This window comes from Ovis canadensis, chromosome Y (genome assembly GCF_042477335.2).
Source record: "Ovis canadensis isolate MfBH-ARS-UI-01 breed Bighorn chromosome Y, ARS-UI_OviCan_v2, whole genome shotgun sequence".
NCBI classification, from domain to species: Eukaryota; Metazoa; Chordata; class Mammalia; order Artiodactyla; family Bovidae; genus Ovis; species Ovis canadensis.
In genome coordinates this window covers 18,857,997-18,879,300 of record NC_091271.1, presented here as the reverse complement: position 1 = coordinate 18,879,300, position 21,304 = coordinate 18,857,997, and the positions used below count along the sequence as shown (strand labels likewise).

The 21,304-nt window shown below is 43.8% G+C and overlaps 1 protein-coding gene across 1 annotated transcript; it reads right to left on the bottom strand.

The window, feature by feature from the left end:
• Window positions 1-14,153: 14,153 nt before the first annotated feature.
• Window positions 14,154-15,445, bottom strand: LOC138431514 (zinc finger protein 280B-like). Its single transcript, XM_069573618.1, is given in 2 exon segments — window positions 14,154-14,219; window positions 14,222-15,445. Coding segments are annotated over 2 exon segments (1,290 nt in total).
• Between the last annotated feature and the right edge of the window lie 5,859 nt (window positions 15,446-21,304).

Genomic DNA, 21,304 nt, shown 5'->3' with positions numbered 1-21,304 from the left:
CTGGTCTAATTGCAGATATCTGGAGCCACAGTCTGGAGTTATCACTGGCCATCCTTTCCTTGTTCCCATCCTGGGCAGGGTCAATGCAGAGATGAGGCGACAAACCACCTTCAGCCTGGTCGCCTCATGACTCCTCTTCTGGTTGCTCAGCACCTCCTCTCCTGCCACCTTCATCTCTGCCTCTGCCCTGGGCCGGACACACACACACACACACACACACACACACACACAATCACAGCCAGCATAAATAAGCACACGTGTGTATACACACACATGCTCAGCACGGGGACACAGATGCAAACAACGAGCATAGGTGTTTCAGGAGGTGAAGACGACCGAGGCCAGCAATGTCGGGGATGGCGACAGTAGGCACCATGTCCTTCCCTTGGGGCTCCCTGTTCACCTTCTCCACGAACTCTTCCATATGTTCCCAAGGCAGCCTGAAGCCGCTTCCAGCGCAGCATGTTTGGTGGTTGTGAGACACTGAGTGGTGAATGTGGAAATTCACAGAAGATCCCAAAGTCAGCACACAGGTGCACTGGGACCCCGGAGAGGACAGCTTTTCAATGATAGGCCTTCCCTGGGTAAGGGGCGGGAGTGAAGTGCCCAGGCAATCTCAAACTCAGTGAGCAGCAGGAGGCCAGGGGATGAAAGGACCCACAAAGGATGATTCTGACAAAGATACTTAATACACACTGCCTCTAGTAGTATCACCTGGACTCTGGTGCTGCCACCTCAGCTGATTTGATGGAGACTTGCTTCACTCACGGACACACCAAGTCCCCAAATAAACAGTCTCAGGAGGTCACCTGCTACAAGCACGACCCAAACTCAGGCTCCACAGCCAGCTTGCATGAGTCTGAGCATCCCCATTTGGGAAAGGACAGTGTCCCTGTAGTATCACACGAGTGTCCCTTCAGGGCCCACCTTCAGACCCCATCTCCACACATGTTTCTGTCAGTTACTCTCATGGAAGAACCTTCCTGCCCAGGGTACTACTTCAGGCGATCGTCCCACACATCTTGGCCAACAATCCGCTGGCAATACGAGCAAGGTGAGCCAGCAGCCAAGAATCCCAAAGTGAATTGCTGACTGTGTTCAGGCCCAAAGCAACCACACCTCAGCAATCCTGTTCGACTCTGAGCAGTTGTGACCTGACAACCAGCCGAGAAAGTTAGGGCTCCTGGTGTCCAGGCTGCGGCTGGATGCTCCCCGTTCAAAGTCCCAGAACCAGTGGACAGGAGTGGAACAACGTGCCCTATGCCCTACAGAGAGACGGGAGATGGGTGTGGATCCCACAGGTGGACACTCCACAACCTTGCACACCCACACTCATCACCCCAGGAACCACGTTTCACAAGTGATGTCAAGGTAATTCTACTTAGTGGTCACTGTGTTCAAGAAGTAGGGGGGTCCTGAAAGGAAAATATCAACTTGCAGTGGGACGATGGATGGCTCTGCAACAGCACCTGTCAGGATAGGGAGCAGGGAAAAGGTTCCTGCGCCGCCTCCTCTTCCTGAGCAGCAGACTTCAAAGAGCAGCAGAAAGGATACAGCTACGGCCCAGAAGCAAGGGATGCCCCAGGTGATGGCGATCCTCCAAGCCAAGTCAGGCTTCCTCCTCTGATGGTTCTTGCACATGAACTGGAAGTAGGCCCTGCAGTTCTTCTTATGCTCAGAGCTCAGTTCCACCAGCAGGGCAGCCAGTGCCTGCAGCGCATCTTGCCCTGGAAGCTCAGTAGTGCTCCCGGGCCTTCCCTGGCCCTGCTCCTCCACTGTCTTCTCAGCTCCTGGAAGAACCCCTATTGCTGCTCCTCATCTGCCACAACCTCCACCTCCTCCATGACATCTTCCGCAAGCAGCTGGAACAACCACCCAATCCCCACCATGTCTCCGTCCACCAGGGGCTCACCGTCGTCCACCGCCTCCACCCTGCATAGCGTGGCTCCTTTGCCTGGCATGACAACTTGTGGCTGTAAGGTCCCAGCCTCAAAAAGCCTGAGGATGGCAGGCCACCAACCCCAGCGCCCTGAAACCGGAGCTCACAACTAGGAAGGTCTGGGGTCCCAGGATGCTCCTGCATTCCTCTGACGGCCTTTCACATACCTCTTGGCCCTGGTCGTGACCCCAGGCTGGGGCAGATGCAAAGGGATGGGACATAATAGCACAAGTGGTGTGCAAAAGCGGCTCAGGTTTCAGTAATCCTGTGGGACCCACTAGCTCTTTGGGGGCGGGGAGTGAGGGGGATGGTAGGGAAGCAGGGGCTGGTGTGTGTCCGGTGGCCTGAGGCTGAAGAAAGAGGTGGCAGACAGCATGGGACAGGGTGAACAAGCCCTGGGGAAATCAGCCGAATAGGCGGATCCCTAGGCTGTGAGCCACGCATAGGCTCCTGGCCCAAATCTAGTCCAATGGCCGAGAGAGTGGTGGGTGGCACCCTTCTGGACACGCCCCTCAAACGTAGGGAATCTTCCACAGTTCCTGGGCTACAGTGCACCCACATGGCATATACCGCTCCAGGGAGTAATGGGTTTTGCATCTGCTGATACTCCAGGCGCTGTCATTGTCCGGACTCTGGAAATCCCAACGACGGGTTTCTGCTTCACAGTCTGAACAGCTTACTCCTGTGTCCCTCAGGACCCTCAATAACTGAGAAATTTCCCTGAGGATTCAAAGGATAAACAGGGACTCCACGTGGCTGGATACTTTTTCTCCATGGGACACAGAACCTGTTGTCCGGATGGTAGGGAAGAAGGGAAAAACCACAGTGTTGGCTACAGTTGATCTCCACTGTTCAGGGACACCAGAGCCTTAGGGTACAGAGCTGGTTCTGTGTCTCTTCATCTCTGCTTCTGGCATAGCACTGTTTTGGGCAACCCTTCCATGTGTGTACCAAGGGCTGGTGTCTGTTTGTCTCCATCTCTCTAAGTGGTGCTCTTGCTTTCTGTCACTCTCTGGACACCAGTGATCATAGGAGAAGTTTATATGAGAAGGCAAGCCCTGCTCCTCCTTAGTGAGTTGCACCCATGGGAGATCAGACTTTGTTAGTCCACACATTCGGAGAGTGCTTTCTCAAACTTGAAAGTCCACAGTGTGCGGTCACTGATGAACTGCAGAAAGTGCCGTGTGACCCTCCCTCCGTCGCTGGACAGACGTGAATAGTGCAAAGGCCTCAGGTAGCTTGGCCACACTTTGCACAGATGGAGAAATGGGGCATGGCCTGGGGCCTGAGGGAACTCCCTGAACATTATTTGAATACCTGCCAGGGAGATGGTAAGGACAGCTCCCCATTAAGTTCCATGACACACTGGTGCCAGAAACATGCATGGCTGCCAATTTATCCTTTCAAAGTGGTTCTGTTCTCCATGTGAGAACACATTCAAGCCTGCCCGGTCACCCAAGCCTGTGGGGCTGGGAGCAGCAAGAGGATCAAGATAAGCCATCCATCCTATAGTCCTGATACCCAATATATGTGTTCTGCAAAGAGTACAAAGAGTGATGATTCAGACTGGAAGACTGCAGGTAGCAGGTGCTTATGCTGCAGTTCTGGTCCATCACTGAAACCACACAAAATAGGCAAGGGTTGCTCATGCTCATGGTAAGGTCAGGGAAAGTATGCCTGGCACTTGGGAAGGATGGAAAGGCCCTTGTATCAGGGTGTTCAAAGGGCTGTGGGGTCACCCACAGTGGCTTCTGTGTCTGGAATTGCAACCTGTTCTGTGTCTCAGATCTTCTGCACTCTCACTGGTCACCCCCAGGCACTTTATTCCTGCCTCTCCTTTCTGCCAGGCATCCTTGCTGTACCACTGTGATTCCACTCAGAACTTGCTCACTCAGTGAGATAACGGGGATCAGAAAGTATGTCTACATATGTTCTCTGGGTTTGTGTATGTGTGTGTGTGCGCGCACGCACGCGTGTGTGTGACTCCCACATCTAAGTTATTTTCGGAATCATTCACCTTTACAACAATAACTGTCAGCTAAGGTGGCTCTGATGTACTGTCTCTGGTCATTTCTGACTTAGAGGCTAATCCTCCTCAGATGCAGGCCTGAAGGAGACACAGAGAGTCATGGCTGCGACACTTACAGGTGTGGCCCTGCCCGGACTCTACTCAGCTGTGCCTTTGGAGCCTGCCAATTGCCCAGTACCACACTTCCTTCAGGGTCCACCATTCTGCCCCCTCGCCTCCACCCCTCCTCCTGCTCCTGCCTCTGCACCTCCCCCTCCTCCTGAGCACTGGACCACAACGAGTAGCAGAAAGGTTACCACGTTGGCCCAGAAGCCAGGGATGCCCTGGATGTTGGCACTCTTCTGAGCCAAGTCACGCTTCCTCCTCTCATGACTCTTGCACATGAACCAAACCTAGGCCCTGCAGGTTTTCTCAGGCTTAGAGCTAAGTTCCACTTACAAGGTCGCCAGTGCCTGCATCACATCTAGTGCCGGGAGCTCACTCGGGCCTCCAGGCCTTTCCTGGCACTACTCCTCCAATGTCTTCTCCTCCAGCTCCAGGGAGGACCCCTGTTTCTGTTATTCATCTGGCACAACCTCCACATCCTCAGTGATGTCCTCTGCAAGCAGCTGGAAACCCCGTCTGATCCCTGCCACGACTCCGCACCTGGGCCTCGCTGTCCTCTCCTGCCTCCACTCTGAAGAGGGTGGCATCTTCGCCTGGTGTGGCCACTGGTGGCTGCAACGTCCCAGCCATGCACAGCATCACCAGGACAGGCTGTTGCTGGCTAGATGCTAGGGAAGTAGGAAAAACCCCACCGTTTGCCACGTTGATCTCCATTGTTCAGGGACACCAAATGGGAAAGGGGACGGAATGAATCAAATTCCCCTTTTGATCACTCAACAGGAGGTCCTAGTCACCAGGTCTCATTCATGTTCCTGAAAAAGAAAGTTTGTACTTCAGCATATACACAAGTTTCCTCTCAGCGATGTTACTGTGTACACGCATATATTTGTGTACATGTGCACGTAGAAATTTTAGTGCTTACCAAAATTCAAGGTCCTGGGAAAGAAAGCTTGTACTTCTGCATATGGACAGGTTTCCTCTCAGCGATGTAGCTGTATTCACCCATCTATTTGTGCACATGTGTGTGTAGAAATTTGAGTGCTTACCAAAATTCATGTTCCTTGAAAAGAAAGCTTGTACTTCCGCATATGGAGAAGCTTCCTCTCAGGGATGTTACTGTGTACACGAGTGTGTTTGTGCACATATGCGTGCAGAAATTTTAGTGCTTACCAAAATTCAAGTTCCTGGAAAAGAAAGCTTGTACTTCTGCATATGGACAGGTTTCCCCTCAGCGATCTTACTGTGTACACGCATATATTTGTGCACATGTGCACATAGAAATTTGAGTGCTTACCAAAATTAATGTTCCTGGAAAAGAAAGCTTGTACTTCTGCATATGGACAAGTTTCCTCTCAGGGATGTTACTGAGTACACGTGCATGTTTGTGCACATGTGCGTGCAGAAATTTGAGTGCTTACCAAAATTTATGTTCCTGGAAAAGAAAGCTTGTACTTCTGCATATGGACAGGTTTCCTCTCAGCGATGTAACTGTATTCACCAATATATTTGTGCACATGTGTGCGTAGAAATTGGAGTGCTTACCAAAATTCATGTTCCTGGAAAAGAAAGCTGTACTTCTGCATATGGACAGGTTTCCCCTCAGCGATGTTACCGTATACACATGTATGTTTCTGCACATGTGCGTGTAGAAATCCCTGCAAGTTCGCTTGTGAGTATGAGCTACTGCAACTGACCTAGCCAGGTGATAGAAGTTGGACAGCGAAACCATGAAGTTCTTAGGGAACGGTACAGAGTCTCTGGCCAGCAGAAGCACTGAAGCCAGGGAATCGCTCCCCGTTTGCTCACTAAGCAAACACGTTCTAGGCGGAATCACAGTCGTGCACCTAGGATGCTTGGCAGAAAGGAGAGGCAGGAGGAGAGAGCCTGGGGAGTGTGAAGACGAAAGTCCATTACATCTGCAGTTTATGAAAAGTAGAAAATGTACCTAATGAGCTGGGAGGACAAACTGTACTTAATTAATTGAGTTATCTAAGAGGATTTCCATCCAAACAGCCAAAAGTGCTTCCTGGTTTCTTCTTGCTGCCTGTAGTAAAACATGAAGGGAATTTTTTTTTTTTTTAATGTTTAACATAAAGATTATTAAACCAGGGGACAAAACTTGCTGATTTGGGAATTTTCCAGTCTTTTAAGATGACAGAAGTTGTTAAAATTAATGACTCTCAAGCAAGATCATATCCAGGGCATTGAGATTAGGTGGTCTAAATACAACATTTTACACCACCGATAGGCCAGTTCTTCTTCATATTATTTTTTATAAACAAAGGTGTTCTAAAGACGAGTGTGACTGTAAAATTCTTTGTTAAGCCTCAGAAAGCTGGAAGGGGATGCCTCATGGCATTATTTAGTCAGGCCAATACCCTCCAAAGAGTTTAGGGGTGTCACTCAGAGATCCTTTCAGTCACACAATAAGACTTCTACCAAGGTTCAGGGTGTTATCCCTCAGCTATCTCAGCAGAAAACCAAGACAGAGTAAGCATTATTATGAAGACATGTGTGATTGTGGCTTTGGAGTGGGGTGCTTTGCCATGAACACCAGTAAGAGTATCAGGAGACACACCAAGGTTTTAAGATAACATATTTAAGTTCAGCTCAGACTGAAAGGACCAGCAATAGTACAAAATAGGAGCTCTGGACTTCTACCTTCTACAAGCAGGAAGCAGGCTAGGGAGACTGTTTCATGTAACCATATACTAGCCACCTTTCATGCAATGGCATCATGTCAGGGGGTAGAATGAAAAAATCAGAGACTGAAGCCTAGGAAGTGTCCAGGCCTTAAATACTAATCAAAGTACTGCCCGCAAGAACCCATGGGATTTCAGAACTGCTACTATTGACTCCCATCTCCCCTCCCTACCGGGGTCCAGCCCCGGTGGATCCAGGGAATTCGAAGGGTGGACGGAGTCGGCGTGGAAAGACTTGTTTATTTATTAATGAAAGATTAGATTAAGAAGCTATAGTGTAGTAAGAAGATTAAGTGGAGAAAGAAGGCTGAATAGCTTGGTTTACACGGAAGGCCAATAAAATTCCAGACAAGGAATTTGCACCATCTACGTTGGGCCACCGGCGCCCGCTTGAATATCTAAGGGTGCCTCGCCTTAAGCTCCCTTTCTCGCGGGTCTTTAACAGCAGGGGCAAGTAAGTAGACCTGGCGAGCCTCCGCACCCCAGGTGGAGATTCAGCCTGAAGTTAAAATAAAGAGCAGAGAGAGGGAAAGAAGAGAGAAGAAGAAAGAGAGAGAGAGAGACACGGGGGGGAGCCAGAGTGCCAAGAAACCAGGCCGGGAGACTAGTTAGAGAAGCTGGTCCAAGAAGCTGGCCCCCGGCCCCTGGCCCCTGGCCCCGGGAAGCTGGCCCCATACTTTATTGTTCAGAAGGCCTTTTATACTTTTGATAAAACACAGAGATCAATGGGTAACACAAGATTATGTAGCGTTTGCAGTTCAGGCTCTTTCTATACATCATTGGGTATACAAAAGGTCTCAGGTGATTTACATTATCTTCTGGCCAAGAGGCTTGTTAACACTTTTTGGCTCTCTTCCTTAATGAATGTTAATCTTGTTTCCCCTGAAGTGTTTTTCTTTAATCTACATCTCCTTAAAGCATTAGCATTAAAGTTACATCTCTATAGAACAAAGGTGCAGTGGGACACAACAAAGAAGGTACTTTAACTCAAAGATCTAATGTTGCTAACACAAGGTCTACTACTTGTTATTTTAACTATATCTACAACTAAAGGATGTGAAAATTTGGCAGCAAATATTGATTCAACAAATGAAACATTTAATTAGTCCTAAAAAGATTTTGACTCCTCGGAAGCTCCTACATTCCTAGGATGTTTTAAGCTTCCTGTGCCTCCTGCGGTCAGGAGGCCTCAAACAATCACACGCGCAGCTGTACAAGTCCTGCAGGCAGGCTAGAAAGCCATCAGAGGGTTTTTTGGATTGAAACACTCTTTTAAATGCAGAAGACTAAAGCCCTGAATTGACTTTTTCCAGAAAATATCAGAAGAGTAGAAAAGCAGAGCACAAAAACCGGCAGATTTTTGTTGGGGTACATGCTTAGGAATATCCAGAGGGGTCCCTGAAGTCTGAGCACGCCTTGCGTATGTCAGCTTCCTTCCTCATGACCTTGTCACGGGCGGGATTCCTCACACTGGCTCCCTGCACCTCCCCTTTCAGGAACAGGAGTGTCTATGAAGGTTATCTATGCCTGAACCACCACTGTATGTTGGCTGTGAAAGGGAGCAGATTAACTCGTCTCTTTTGTTCACACATCCTCAGGTCTAGAGGAACTACACTTCTATAATTTGAACTGATGTGTTGCAGACTTGAGAGGCTCTTGGACTGCAAGGAGATCAAACCAGTCAATCCTAAAGTAAATCTCTCCTGCATATTCATTTGAAGGACTGATGCTGAAGCTGAAGCTCCAATACTTGGGCTATGTGATGGGAATAATCGTCTCATTGGAAAAGACCGTGATGCGGAAAAAGATGAAGGTAGGAGAAGGGGACAGCAGAGGATGGGATTGTTGGATAGCATCATCGACTCAATGCACTTGAGTTTGAGCAAGCTCCTGGAGTTGATGGACAGGGAAGCCTGCAGCGCTGCAGCGCATGGGGTCGCAAAGAATAAGACACAACTGAGCAACAGAACACGAGATACTGTACACGTGGACCCTGATCCATAGCTGGACCTGACTTAGATGACAAGGTCCTGAACTTCAAGTTAATGCTGTAACAGATAAATTGTTTAAAAGCATTGGCAGGAAAAGGCATTTTGGACATACACGCATGTGAACAATTTCTGGCCATGTGTGTACCACGTGGTTTTAAATTATGTCCATGGTTCCTTCCTCTGCTCCTTCACATGTGTGGTGGACTTAGTGGCTCACTTCTCATGTTAGAATACGGTAGAAACGAACAATGAAGCGTCTGAGACTAGGTCATAAAAGGCACTGCAGCCTCCTTGCTCATCCTCTTGGATCACTCACTCTAGAAGCCAGCTTAGTCATATCTCGAGAACACTCGGGTAGCCCTTTAGAGAGGCCCATGTGAAAGAACCGAGGCTTTCTCCCAACAGCCAGCAAGCAAACTGGTTTCAACAGCTATGTGAGTAAGCCATCTTGGAAGGAAATCCACCAGCGCATGTCAAGGCTTCAGAGGATGGCAATCTCATGAGACACTGAGCCACAACACTCAGCTGAATTACTCCTGGATTCCCAACTTTCAGCAGCAGTATGAAATAATATTGTTTTAAGCTGCTAGTTTTGGCTAATTGGTTATGCAGCACTAGTTCATTAATGCACTGCCAACTTTGGGCAATGTCTTTATTCAGGGCTGCCTGTCCATCTAGTCCAATCTAATCCAGAATCTGCTACTTCAGTTTAGAAAACATAGCCCACCCTTGATCTGACCACCCTCAGTATCAGATCAAATGTCATTTCACTCACTTGAATATCTTATCAGCCTTGCCTAGCCTCAGCAATGATCCTCTCAGTTGAGCCAGAGTCCACCCTCACCCTTATAGTCCTCATTTTAATACGTTTCCATCCACTGACACCCATTCTGTTATTGTTGTCCATTGCTTTTCAGTCTCCCATCTCTGTCTGCAATCCCATGGGCCCACCCTGTTCCTTAGCTATAAATCCCAGCTGCACCCCTCCTGGAGTCAGACACAAGCTCAGTCTCTCTCCCATGTTATAATACGCCACTGTAGTACTCTTACCTTGAATAAAGTTTTTCTTGCCACCTTTCGTAAGTGTTATGAATACTTTTTGAACATTCCCAAGTTCTGTTAGCAAGGATTACTCTCAAAGGAATCTAGTTTTATATCTTTATTCTTTATACTATATTCATTTCGGGGAATAAATTTCTAGAATTAAAACATTTCACGTTTTTACCATACAAACAGAAAATATCTTTGAAAATACATTTACATATCTTAAAACATGTAGTAATCTGAAAAGGATGTGTATATAGACATGTCAGTGTATATACACACATACCCTCAGAGCTCCAATGAAAACTTAATTCTCAGTAAACAATAAATGAAAACATTCAGCCTGAAAATAGTGAACTCTTTGGAATCAACTTGCCAAAAATCTTAGACAATGAAATTTTAATTAAAAACATGGATACATAAAAATATTTGGGATTCAGACAAAATTGCTAAATAAAGATAGGTTAACCCCTAAACCATCTCTGGAAAAAAAAAAAAAAGAAAAGTAATCCTCAGTATCATGTAATAACCTATAATGGAAAAGGAACTACAAAAGAATAGATACATAGCTGAATAACTAAATCACTCTGATATACGTCTGAAATTCAACACTGTAAATCTAATATATTTACAGGAAAAAAATTCTGAAGAAACTTCTAAAATACAAAGTTATAAAGAAAAAAAAAAATCCTAAAGAATGTAGGAAGTATCTATGAATTGCAACAAAAATAGAAAACAAAAATAAAGCTTGTTGGGATAAGACGACAAGAGCTGCTTCTTGGAAAAAGAAAATCAGAAACATTGATACAACTGTGGCAAATCTAATAAGGGGACAGTGAGGTTAATTCCAATACTAGAAATGAGGAACGAAATGGGATTCTGAGAGGATAACATTCAACTCTGAGTGGAAATCATTTGTTTCAGGAAAGGTCCAGTCAAGCAACAACCTGGGGAAAGAAAGGGAAGGAAAGAAAGAGGAAGAGAGACAAGGGAAGAAATCAAGAAAAAGAAAGGAGAGGAGAAGGAAGGAACAGTAAATGTCTCAACAAATGTTGTAAACTATCCAATAAAACAATTCTCTTCAAGATCTAAAACCAGAAAAGGAAATTTACTAAGCCAGATACTCATTGCTTTTGATGGTACTCAGAACAAGAAAGCCCATTTACACATCACTGTTTAGAAGTTTAGAACTGGCCAACACAATACGATTATTTAAAAAAATAAAAATATGCCATGTTATTTCTAAAAAGACAGCAGAAATAATTTTTAAAACATTATTTCTACAAATACTAATTTTATTACAATGTTTTGGCAACATTAATAAAATAATAAATTTTGCCTGAAAGAACAAGCAAGGCAGACAAGGAAATTCACAAAGGGCAGTAACAAAATAATAATCTTGACACATCTTCAATATATTTGTAAAGAAAATAAAGTGTCATTGTGTGAACAAAATATAGAGGTATCAAAAGAAAAACAGAGGAAGCTCCTGAAAGAACTCAACTCACTATTAACTATCTTTGATTTGCAGGCACAGAAACTGACTCAAGTTAATTCTAAGAAGCAAAGCCCTGATGTTATTATCTCTTCTTTTTTCATTTTTCTTTTTCTTTTTTTTTTTTTTGTGAAAATTTAGGAAATTTAGGCTGGAGAGGGAAGAAGAGGATAGAGACTTCAAGTGCCTTTAAGGAGGAGGAGGAAAGAGAGGGGGTTGGAGATTTGATTGTGTTATTTGAACAGCATTGGTGAAGCTCAAACAAGGGAGCCATGCAGGCCTACAGGAAGAGTGTCTCCAGAAGAACAGCACTTGCAGTCTGGATCGGGAATAAATGGAATTTGATGGAGGAAAACCAAGGCCAGTGTTGTCAAAAAGAGTACATTAGTGGGGAAAATAGTAGAGTAGAAGACAGAGAATGGAAGAGAGGAAACAGTCAGGGACCATATTGTGGGAACCTTTTAATTTGGCAATAAATACAACTTGTAGTCCTTAGGAGCATACTTCACAGCAACTAACAGCAACAGTGTTGATAATACTAAGCAACAGTAAAAACACGTAACTAAAACATTTCGTATTTTTTACTACAGAAATCGAAGAAAGCAGATATGAATGCAATAGTCTGCATATTTATTTATACAGAGAGTTTTCACCTGAGACCAGAACACACACACACTCTTTATACAACTAAAAGTGGTTTCAGCTGACACTTAGCAAAGCGCTTTGGCCCAAGTAAACTAACCGGAAAGGCCTAGTAAAATATTCAGAGTGCAAATAAATCAATCAAGCTTTGAATAAAAAACACAATTTATTTGAATTTGAATTTATACTCAGGAAATTACCTAAAATGGAGACAACAGATTCACTACAGCTTCATCATCTGTAGTCCTTCCTCTTCAGTTCTGAGAAGGATGCTAACCGCTTGGTGATGATCTCTTTCCAGCATTTTGTGAAAGCTTAGAGGACTTAAAGAAATTGAGGACTGGGGAGAGTGGGGAGAGACAAAGAGGAGGAGAAAGGAAGAGGAAACGGAGAGATTGCTCCTGGCATAGGTCGACAGACAGGATCCCAGCTTCCTGGAATGGTACACAGAGATTGCTAGGTATCCGTGCCAGAAGTGGAGAAGGGGTGACATTCAACTCCAGGAGGAGACTCAACTCCAAGAACCTACAGAGGCAGCCAAGTGTGCTGATGTTCAGGCACCCATACACATTTAGTTTGATACAATGGGAAATTACACACGCAAAGAATTAGCAGTTAACTGTACTACATTTGTGTCCAAGGCAAGATAAGATACAGAACCGAAATCTTCACATGGTCAACTCGGGTAAGACACATGTAAGTGGAAAATGGAAGGAAGAGTTCCAAAAAGGCTTTAGTCACCCTGGACTATTTTCATCCACTATATTTACGATTCTTGGACAACTCCATTGTAGCTTAATGGTAAGAGAACTCAATTTAGCCCAATTCAAAAGCTGAACAGATTTCCTGTGTTTGATCCTTTTCAGCTACAACTATGGGTCCAGCCAAAATCAAAGTGGACGTCAAGGCTCTTTTTTCCTTTGGGAATTTTAACTTGCTTTGCTACTGTGTCTGACACAGATATGCCGACCTCACTGTGACTACAGGGCAGCCAAATGGGAAAGGGGACAGAATGAATCAAATTCCCCTTTTGATCACTCAACAGGAGGTCCACAGGCACCAGGTCTCATTCTACTAACTATCTCTGCTTCTCCAACTGCAGTCAGTGCTACACAGGGCCTGCTTCATGCTTGCCAGGGTCTCTCACCAAACACAGGCATTTTAGCGGCTGGCTTCCTTGTGATGTCCCTGGGCTAGGTGAAAGCACTCTGAGACAGTGTTCCTTCTCCCTTGGCTCTGTGCCTGCAGTGAATGTATGCCTCTTCCTCAGCTGGGACAAGAAGCCACAGCTCTTCACTGATTAAATCCCGTGTCTGGTCCAAACTCACATCGTAGCTTCTCCATCAACCTCCAGTGCACGCTTTCAGAGCCAGGTTGTCTTAGATCAGCCCAAGAGGCACTTCAGAGAGTGACATTCAAATCTGGCTATATAGCTGATACTGAGATCTTCAAGGCATGAAAACAGTTCAAAATTCCGTTGCTAAAACACTCTACAGATTATATGTATAGGAGAGCTTTCGAACTTACAAATAACATCAAATACCAAAATAGGTTCTTACTTTTCCTTTCTCCACTTCTCTCATTCTCTCTCTCTCACACACACATGCGCACATCCTTTTTACATGTTAAGACAATTACACGAAAAACAGATCATAGATTTTTAAATAACATCTCAATATGCAGATCAAACAAAACTGTACTTCCTCTAATTAAAACAAAATCACATAAATTACCCATCAGTTTCCCTATATTTGATATTATTGAATAATGCTATAAGTTGATCTTTTTGTTTTTAATGGGGTTTTTAACTTTGACTGAAATACTGGCTTCAGACTTACTGAAGGCAGAATTAACTATTTTCTTTTCTTTTTTTGACCTCCTCCTTTTAGATTTGGGGGGTGATGATTCAAAATCAGATGTGTTCACAGTAATGGATGCTACTTCCACCAATCCTGGCTGAAGGGGTTCCAGTGATACATGAATAACAATTTTTGTTTCAGGAGACAATCCTTCTAGCTGCTTAGGCGTCTTAAACATTTGATGACACTGGGTCTTGTGCTCCCTGTCCTCTTTGGAAGTTAAAAACTGTAGCCGACATTTGGAACACTGGTGAAAACTCTTTTCCCAGTGCCCTCGATGATGACGTCTGTATGCTGTTGCAGTTTTTAAAATTTTGAGACAAAACGGGCAAAGTAAATTCTTGGTGTTACCATGGTATGCTCTGAAATGTGCATCCACATCTGCAAAAAATGATGATCTGTAACTGCAAACCTGGCATACATAGGGCATTTCACCAGGCTTATGATTGTCTTTCATATGCTCTAAGAGAACCTGATCTGTCTCAAAGGACAACTCACAGATGTGACAGACTGCGGAGGGCTCCTGGGCCGTGTGGACACTTTCAATGTGACACTGCAGCTGGAAGGGAGTCGGAAACTGGCGGAGGCAGTGCTGGCAGGTGGTGTGGGTTTTCCAGCTGTCACCTCTCTGCCTCTCAAGTTCCAAATGGTGCTTCATGTGATTCATAAACTTGACCTTTTTTAGAACTTTCAAGTAGCTGAGGCATTGAAACGCCGTGTGGGTCTTCGGTTCTGGCTGCCCAACTCCTCTATGCTCACCATAGTAGAAGTCGCGAAGTAACACAATCAGATTTCCTTCTGTGGGATCACCAATTTTGTTTGGACTTGCCAAACTTGGAAAATCAGTTTTTGTCCGTCCACTTTCCCTTAAAGGTCTTACAGGCTTGCAATGAACACTGTCGTTTGGAAAAGGTGTTTTACAAGTTTCTCCATTCTGAACATGGCTTAGTGAGGTATGGACACGGTCTGGTGTGCTTTGCTGAGTGGTCTCTGTATGAAAAAAACCTGACGGGGAGAAACCTAAAGAATGTTCCCCTACAATGCCATCACTGAGTTTAGGCCTTCTGGGATTTCTGCGGTTTCTTTCACAAGGGGAAACTCGCTTTGATACATGAGGACTTTTATTCATATCTCCTGCAGAAACTGCTGGTTCTACTGGATGCTGCAATGAACTTGTGAAGGTAATCAAAGAAGAACATAACTCCTTCGAAAAGCAATCAGGCACTATTTGTGGTGAAATACTTTTATAATCAGCTTGAGACGGAGGTTCAATAATAATAGGACTACCTGTTGATCCTGAGTCAGAGTCAGACACTGGCAAGACAGTCTTTGCTTCTGATGTAGGAGTCACATGACTAACAGGCTGTAATCTGTGAGCGTTACCTTTCCTGAAGTGACCATACCTTTTTCTCCTTGAATAAGAACCTGGGGTATCTCTGTTCAGTATGTTTGAAACGACTGGTTTTGAAGCTGAGCTCATCCCAACAAAGATCACGTCAGCATCTTCATTTACATGTTCCACTCCAACCAAGATCACTTCATCATCATCATCATCATCATCCACTTGTTTCGTCTCTCCCTCCCTTTTCCGTACTTCTGGCTCTTGTTCTTCTTCACGTAACATACATGGGAGTTCCATATTTTTAATACTTTTTTATTCTTAGAGGGTGCGGCCACAAGTCCCAGTGCTTCCTTTATACAAACTGCCACCTAAGTGTAAACATACTACAGATTAGTTAAGTACAGAAAAATGGGCTATTTGATTATCTCCAAAACTCTAGAGTACTTATACACACCCTTATCTTACAGACAAAGACACTGAGTGTCAACCAGACTCAATGACAGCTGAAAAAACTACGACTACAAGTCTACATGACTCTAGAATCATAGCTTTGTCGCATGTTCACTTTAACCTCTTCTATTTAAGAAAATAAAGAGAAAAAAAAAAAATAACCCGCCACACTGATCATTACGTGAAATCACATGTAAAGGAGAGTATTTTTACCAAAGCACTGTTCTACAGCGTTTAGAAGCATGGACTTTGGAGTCAGAGGAGATTTAGTTGGAATTCTAACTTAACCACACACCAGTTGCATCTTCTTGGGCAAATTTGTAACTTTTAAATGTGTTTCTGTATCTTAAAGACAAACATGCTTATTTCTTAGACTTAAGGTTAACAGCTTTTTTAAAAGGCATCAGCTATTCAATGGCATCTTGTTTTGTACTAAAAATGGAAGAAAATGTATCTTAAATGCACATTACAACCGATCCACTAATTCTAATTTCATAAATGTTAACAAAGAAAATAGGTAGTAAATTCAAAGTATAATCTATCTCTACCTAGTTAACAAACACCATAATTCAATGTCAAGCACTTAACTCAGGCCTAGGAAACTGAGAATGAGCTCTCTGATAATCTCACCCCAATTCCACACAGATATATCCTAAATTTCTCCCTCTAATCCTGGCTAAACTTCAATCCAACAATGCTTCATCTTTATGCCACATGTCTCTTCCCCACATAGCAGGCAAAGTGATGCCAGTCTTTCTCTCATACCAATATCAGACAGAGACATCACACACACACACACACACACACACCCCTGATATCCCTTATGAACACAGGTGAAGAGTCCTCAACAAAATACTGGCAAACAAAATCCAACAGCATATAAAAAAGACTGTACACCACGATCACATGCGATTTAGGGAGGTATGCAAAGTTGGTTCATTATAAGAAAGTCAATCAACATTATGCCATTTTAAAACAATAAAACAAATAACACATCTGCCTGAAGAAAAAGCATTTCCCTGAATCTAGCACCTTTTCATAACCGGGGTTAAAAGAACACTTAATAATTAAGAACAGAAGAGAACTTTCTCAATCGAAGGGCACCTGTAAACAGACCCACAGCTAACATCATACTTAAGAATGAAAACTGAAAGCTTTCCCTCTAAGACTGGGAACAACACAAGGAAGTCTATTACACACTTTGCCTCAACATTATATTGGCAGTTCTATAACCAGAGCAATCAGGTAACAAAAGAGAATTGTTGCTGTAGTTTCAAAAAAAAGAAAAAAAAACCGAAAAAACAGAAAACAAAAAACAGCCTTGAGAATGGAAAGGAAGAAGTCAAAGTATATTGGGGATAACATAATTTAGTATAGAAAATGTTGAAGAAACACAAGTATTAGAATTAATATAAAGCTTGCAGAATAGAAGACAAATATTTTAAAAGTCAACCACATTTTATACAGTAGCAACAAATGTTAAATAAATACCTGAATCTACACTAGCATTCAAAAGAATACTTAGGAAGTCAGAAAGAGAAAGACAATATATTCTTTTGAATGGTTGAGTAATACTCCACTGTGTACATGTACCACAGCTTTATGATCCATTTATCTGTTGATGGACATCTAGGTTGTTCCATGTCCTGGCTATTATAAACAGTGCTGCGATGAACACCGGGGTACATGCATCTCTTTCAATTCTGGTTTCCTCAGTGTGTATGCCGAAAAGTGGGATTGCTGGTCATACGGCAGCTCTATTTGCCATTTTTTAAGGAACTGCCACACTGTTCTCCATAGTGGCTGCACTAGACTGCATTCCCACCAACAGTGTAAGAGGGTTCCCTTTTCTCCACACCCTCTCCAGCATTTATTGCTTGCAGACTTTATAGGAATCAATTCTAATGAGATGGATGAAACTGGAGCCGATTATACACAGTGAAGTGAGCCAGAAAAAAAACACCAACACAGTATACTAACACATATATATGGAATTTAGAAAGATGGTAATGATAACCCTGTATGCGAGACAGCAGAAGAGACACAGATGTATAGAACAGATTTTTGGACTCTGAGGGAGCGGGAGAGGGTGGGATAATACGGGAGAATGGCACTGAAATATGTACACTATCATGTAAGATAGTCGCCAGTCTATGTTCGATGCAGGATACAGGATGCTTGGCGCTGGTGCACAGGGATGATCCAGAGACATGATATGGGGTGGGCGGTAGGAGGGGGGTGAAGATTGGGAACTCATGTACACCTGTGGTGGATTCATGTCAGTGTATGGCAAAACCAACACAGTGTTGTAAAATAAAATAAAGTAAAAATAAAAATTAAAAAAAAGAAAGAAAGACAAATATCGTATGTTATCACTTACATGGACTCTAAAATATGCCACAAATAAACTGATCTATGAAAGAGAAACAGACCCACAGACATAGAGAGCAGACTATGTGATTGCCAAGAGGGGAAAGGTGGGGCAGGCACAGATTGGGAACTGGTGATTAGCAGATGCAAACTATAATATATACAATAGACAAACAAGAGCGTACTGTATAGCACAAGGAACTATATTCATAATTTGAGATAAACAATAATGGAAAAGTGTATGAAAGAAATTGTGTGTGCATATGTGTGTGTTTACATATGAAGGAAAGGAAAGGACAACTGTTGGCAAGCATGTACAGAAACTGGATCCTTGTGTGTTATGGATAGATTTTTAAATGGTGCAACTGCTACAGAACAGTTTAAAGGCTCCTCGAAAAATTAAAAAACTAGAGCTGACACATGATTCAGCAATTCCACTTCAGGATATAAATTCAAAAGAAGTTAACATGGGGTCTTGGGATATCTGCAGAGCCGTGCTTACAGCAGCACAAAGCACAACAACTAAGAGGTGGAAGCATCGAAATGTCCATCAAATGTGATATATACACACAATGAAATATTATTTAGCCATATAGAGAAAATTCTGTCACATGCTACAACATGCATGATCATTTCAGACATCAAGCCAAATGCAATAACCCAGTCATACAAAAAGACAAATACTGTAAGTTTCTACTTGCATGAAATAGCTAACACAGTCAAGCAATAGAAAGGAAACAAAAAAGAACGATGGAGTCCATGGTAGGTCAACGGGCAAGAAAAGAGGAGTTGCTGTTTAATGGGACAGGTGATGGGTACAGAGTTTCGATTTTGCAAGCTGTAAAGGTGTAGAGATCTGCTTCATAACAATGTGATAAGGAATTCCCTCGTAGTTCAGAGGTTAGGACTCCACAGTGTCCTATCAGGGGCCTGGGTATGATCCTCAACCAGGGAACTGTCATTCAAGCTGCACAACACAGCTAAAACAATGACAACAACAACAAATTAACACTGTGACTATGTGTGTGTACATGTCTTAGTCACTCAGTTGTGCCCAACTTTGCATCCCCCGGGACTAAAGTTCACCACGTTCCCTTCTCCATCAGATTTGCAGTGGGTTGCCTTTTCTTTCTCCAAAAGGCTGATGAAAGTGTGCAAAATACTTAGCATGCAAAAATGGTTAAAATGGTAAAAATTTAACTTAGATGTTTTCTACAACAATTAAAAACAGAAAAGCATTTAACAACCAGGAAAAGAATTTGAATAGACATTTCCGACTCTTTGCAATCCCATGGACTGTAGCCTACCAGCCTCCTCCGTTCATGGGATTTTCCAGGCAAGAGTGCTGGAGTGGATTACCATTTCCTTCTCAAGGCGATCTTGCCCACCCAGGAATTGAACCCAGGTCTCCTACCTTGCAGGCAGACATTTGAACATTTGAAATTCACCTGTGGCCTTGACAAAAGTGGCTTTATAGGAAAATGAGAGAACTCGAGATAACAAAGTCTAGGAACAACTCTGCAGAGGTCTGTAACAAGCAAATATGAAAAAAAAGCAGCAGAAGCAGGAGGTGTCACCAAAAGACGGATTTTTAACGACAGGTCACATTATAGTCAGTCTGTTTGCTGATGGGAACCATCCAGAGAAACAGAAACCTTAATCCAGGACAAAGAGGAGACTTGCTAGAACATCAAGAAATGAGTAGGTCTAGAACTGAGTAGATCAAAATGGAATACATCACGCCAGAGAGCACACAAGCTGGAGAAGGCAATGGAAACCCACACCAGTACTCTGGCCTGGAATATCCCACAGATGGAGGAGCCTGGTAGGCTGCAGTCCATGTGGTTTTGAAGGGTCGGACACGACTGAGCGACTTCACTCTCATGCACTGGAGAAGGAAATGGCAACCCACTCCAGCGTTCTTGCCTGGAGAATCCCAGATAAGGGAGAGCCTTGTGGGTGGCTGTCCCTGAGACTGCAGAGTCGGACACGACTGAAGCGGCTTAGCAGCAGTAGCAGCACACGAGAAGGGTACACAAACCAAATAATTTGCTCACATTGAGAGAGCAGGGATCATATAAATAAAAGGCTGGCATAGTGGATTAATGGGTATGGTAACCAGCCTTCAAGTGAATTCAATCTCCTAATATTCCCACCCCTGTGTAGTTCTCTCTCAATCTATCACAGGGTAGACCTGTGAGACTAAGCAAATACACAAGTGAAGATGTGTAACATCTGAAAAAAGACTCTGCACTTTATCACGGATGCAAGCGCTTTCCTGAATCACTCATTCTGAGTAAAGACAGCAGCCTCCACAAGAGAAGCCCCTTGGAGAGGCCCACAGAAGGAGGAACTGAGGCTTCATGAGTACAGACAAGTGAGAGAACATAGATTCAACAAGCTAAGTCTTCAGAGCTTGCCAAGCCAGACAAAAGCTTGACTACTACCTCAGGGGAGATCCTAGACCAAGAGATAACAAGTGGTAAGTTCTTTCAAACTATTCCATTTTGAGATCATATGTATAACACAAACATTTCAAGTTATAATACCATTCACATCATACTTACACACAGAACAGTTCTCCTATAAATATAGCAAAAATCAAAACACACATACACACACACACACACACACACTCACCCAATCCAAAGCTCTGAAACACAAGAGTTGCCTAGCAGTCCAGTGGTTTGGTTAGGACTCAGCCCTCTCAATGCCAGGATCCTGTGTTCGATCCCTGGCTGGGGAACTAATATCCTATGAAGCCACATGTTGTGACCAAAACAAAACATGCGGTGAAGTTCAAAGCTGTACCAGCAAGATAAGTATACAACACAGCTGTAGGCACAAGTGGCTGGGCATAGAGCTTCCTATGATCTTGTTTACTCGCATGAAATGAACTCAGATGGTGCCTCACCCCCATCCAGTGGAGTTCACTTACTTAATGAAGAAAAGCCCTTAAGGGTACAGAAATGAGCAAGTAATCTCACGTGAACATGTTAAATCACAGGATATTTTCTCTGAATGAACCACTGGATTCATTCATTCATTTGGCCATGCTGTTTGGCTTGTGGCGTCCCAGTTCCCTGACCAGAGATTGAATCCAGACCACTGCAGTGGAGGCCCAGAATCCTAATCACCAGGCCACCAGGGAACCCCCACACCTGCATTGCTTTGCTTTGCCAGCTAAAACCTTAGGATAAATGCATTGCCCCATTTTAGCCTCACCAAGTGGTAGGAGTCAGCTATACACAGCTTAAGACCCATGGTGTTCTTACTTTCTTTCTTTCAAGAAGGCAGGGGAAAGCAAGTCACCCTGCCTGTTTTTAAGCTTGCCAC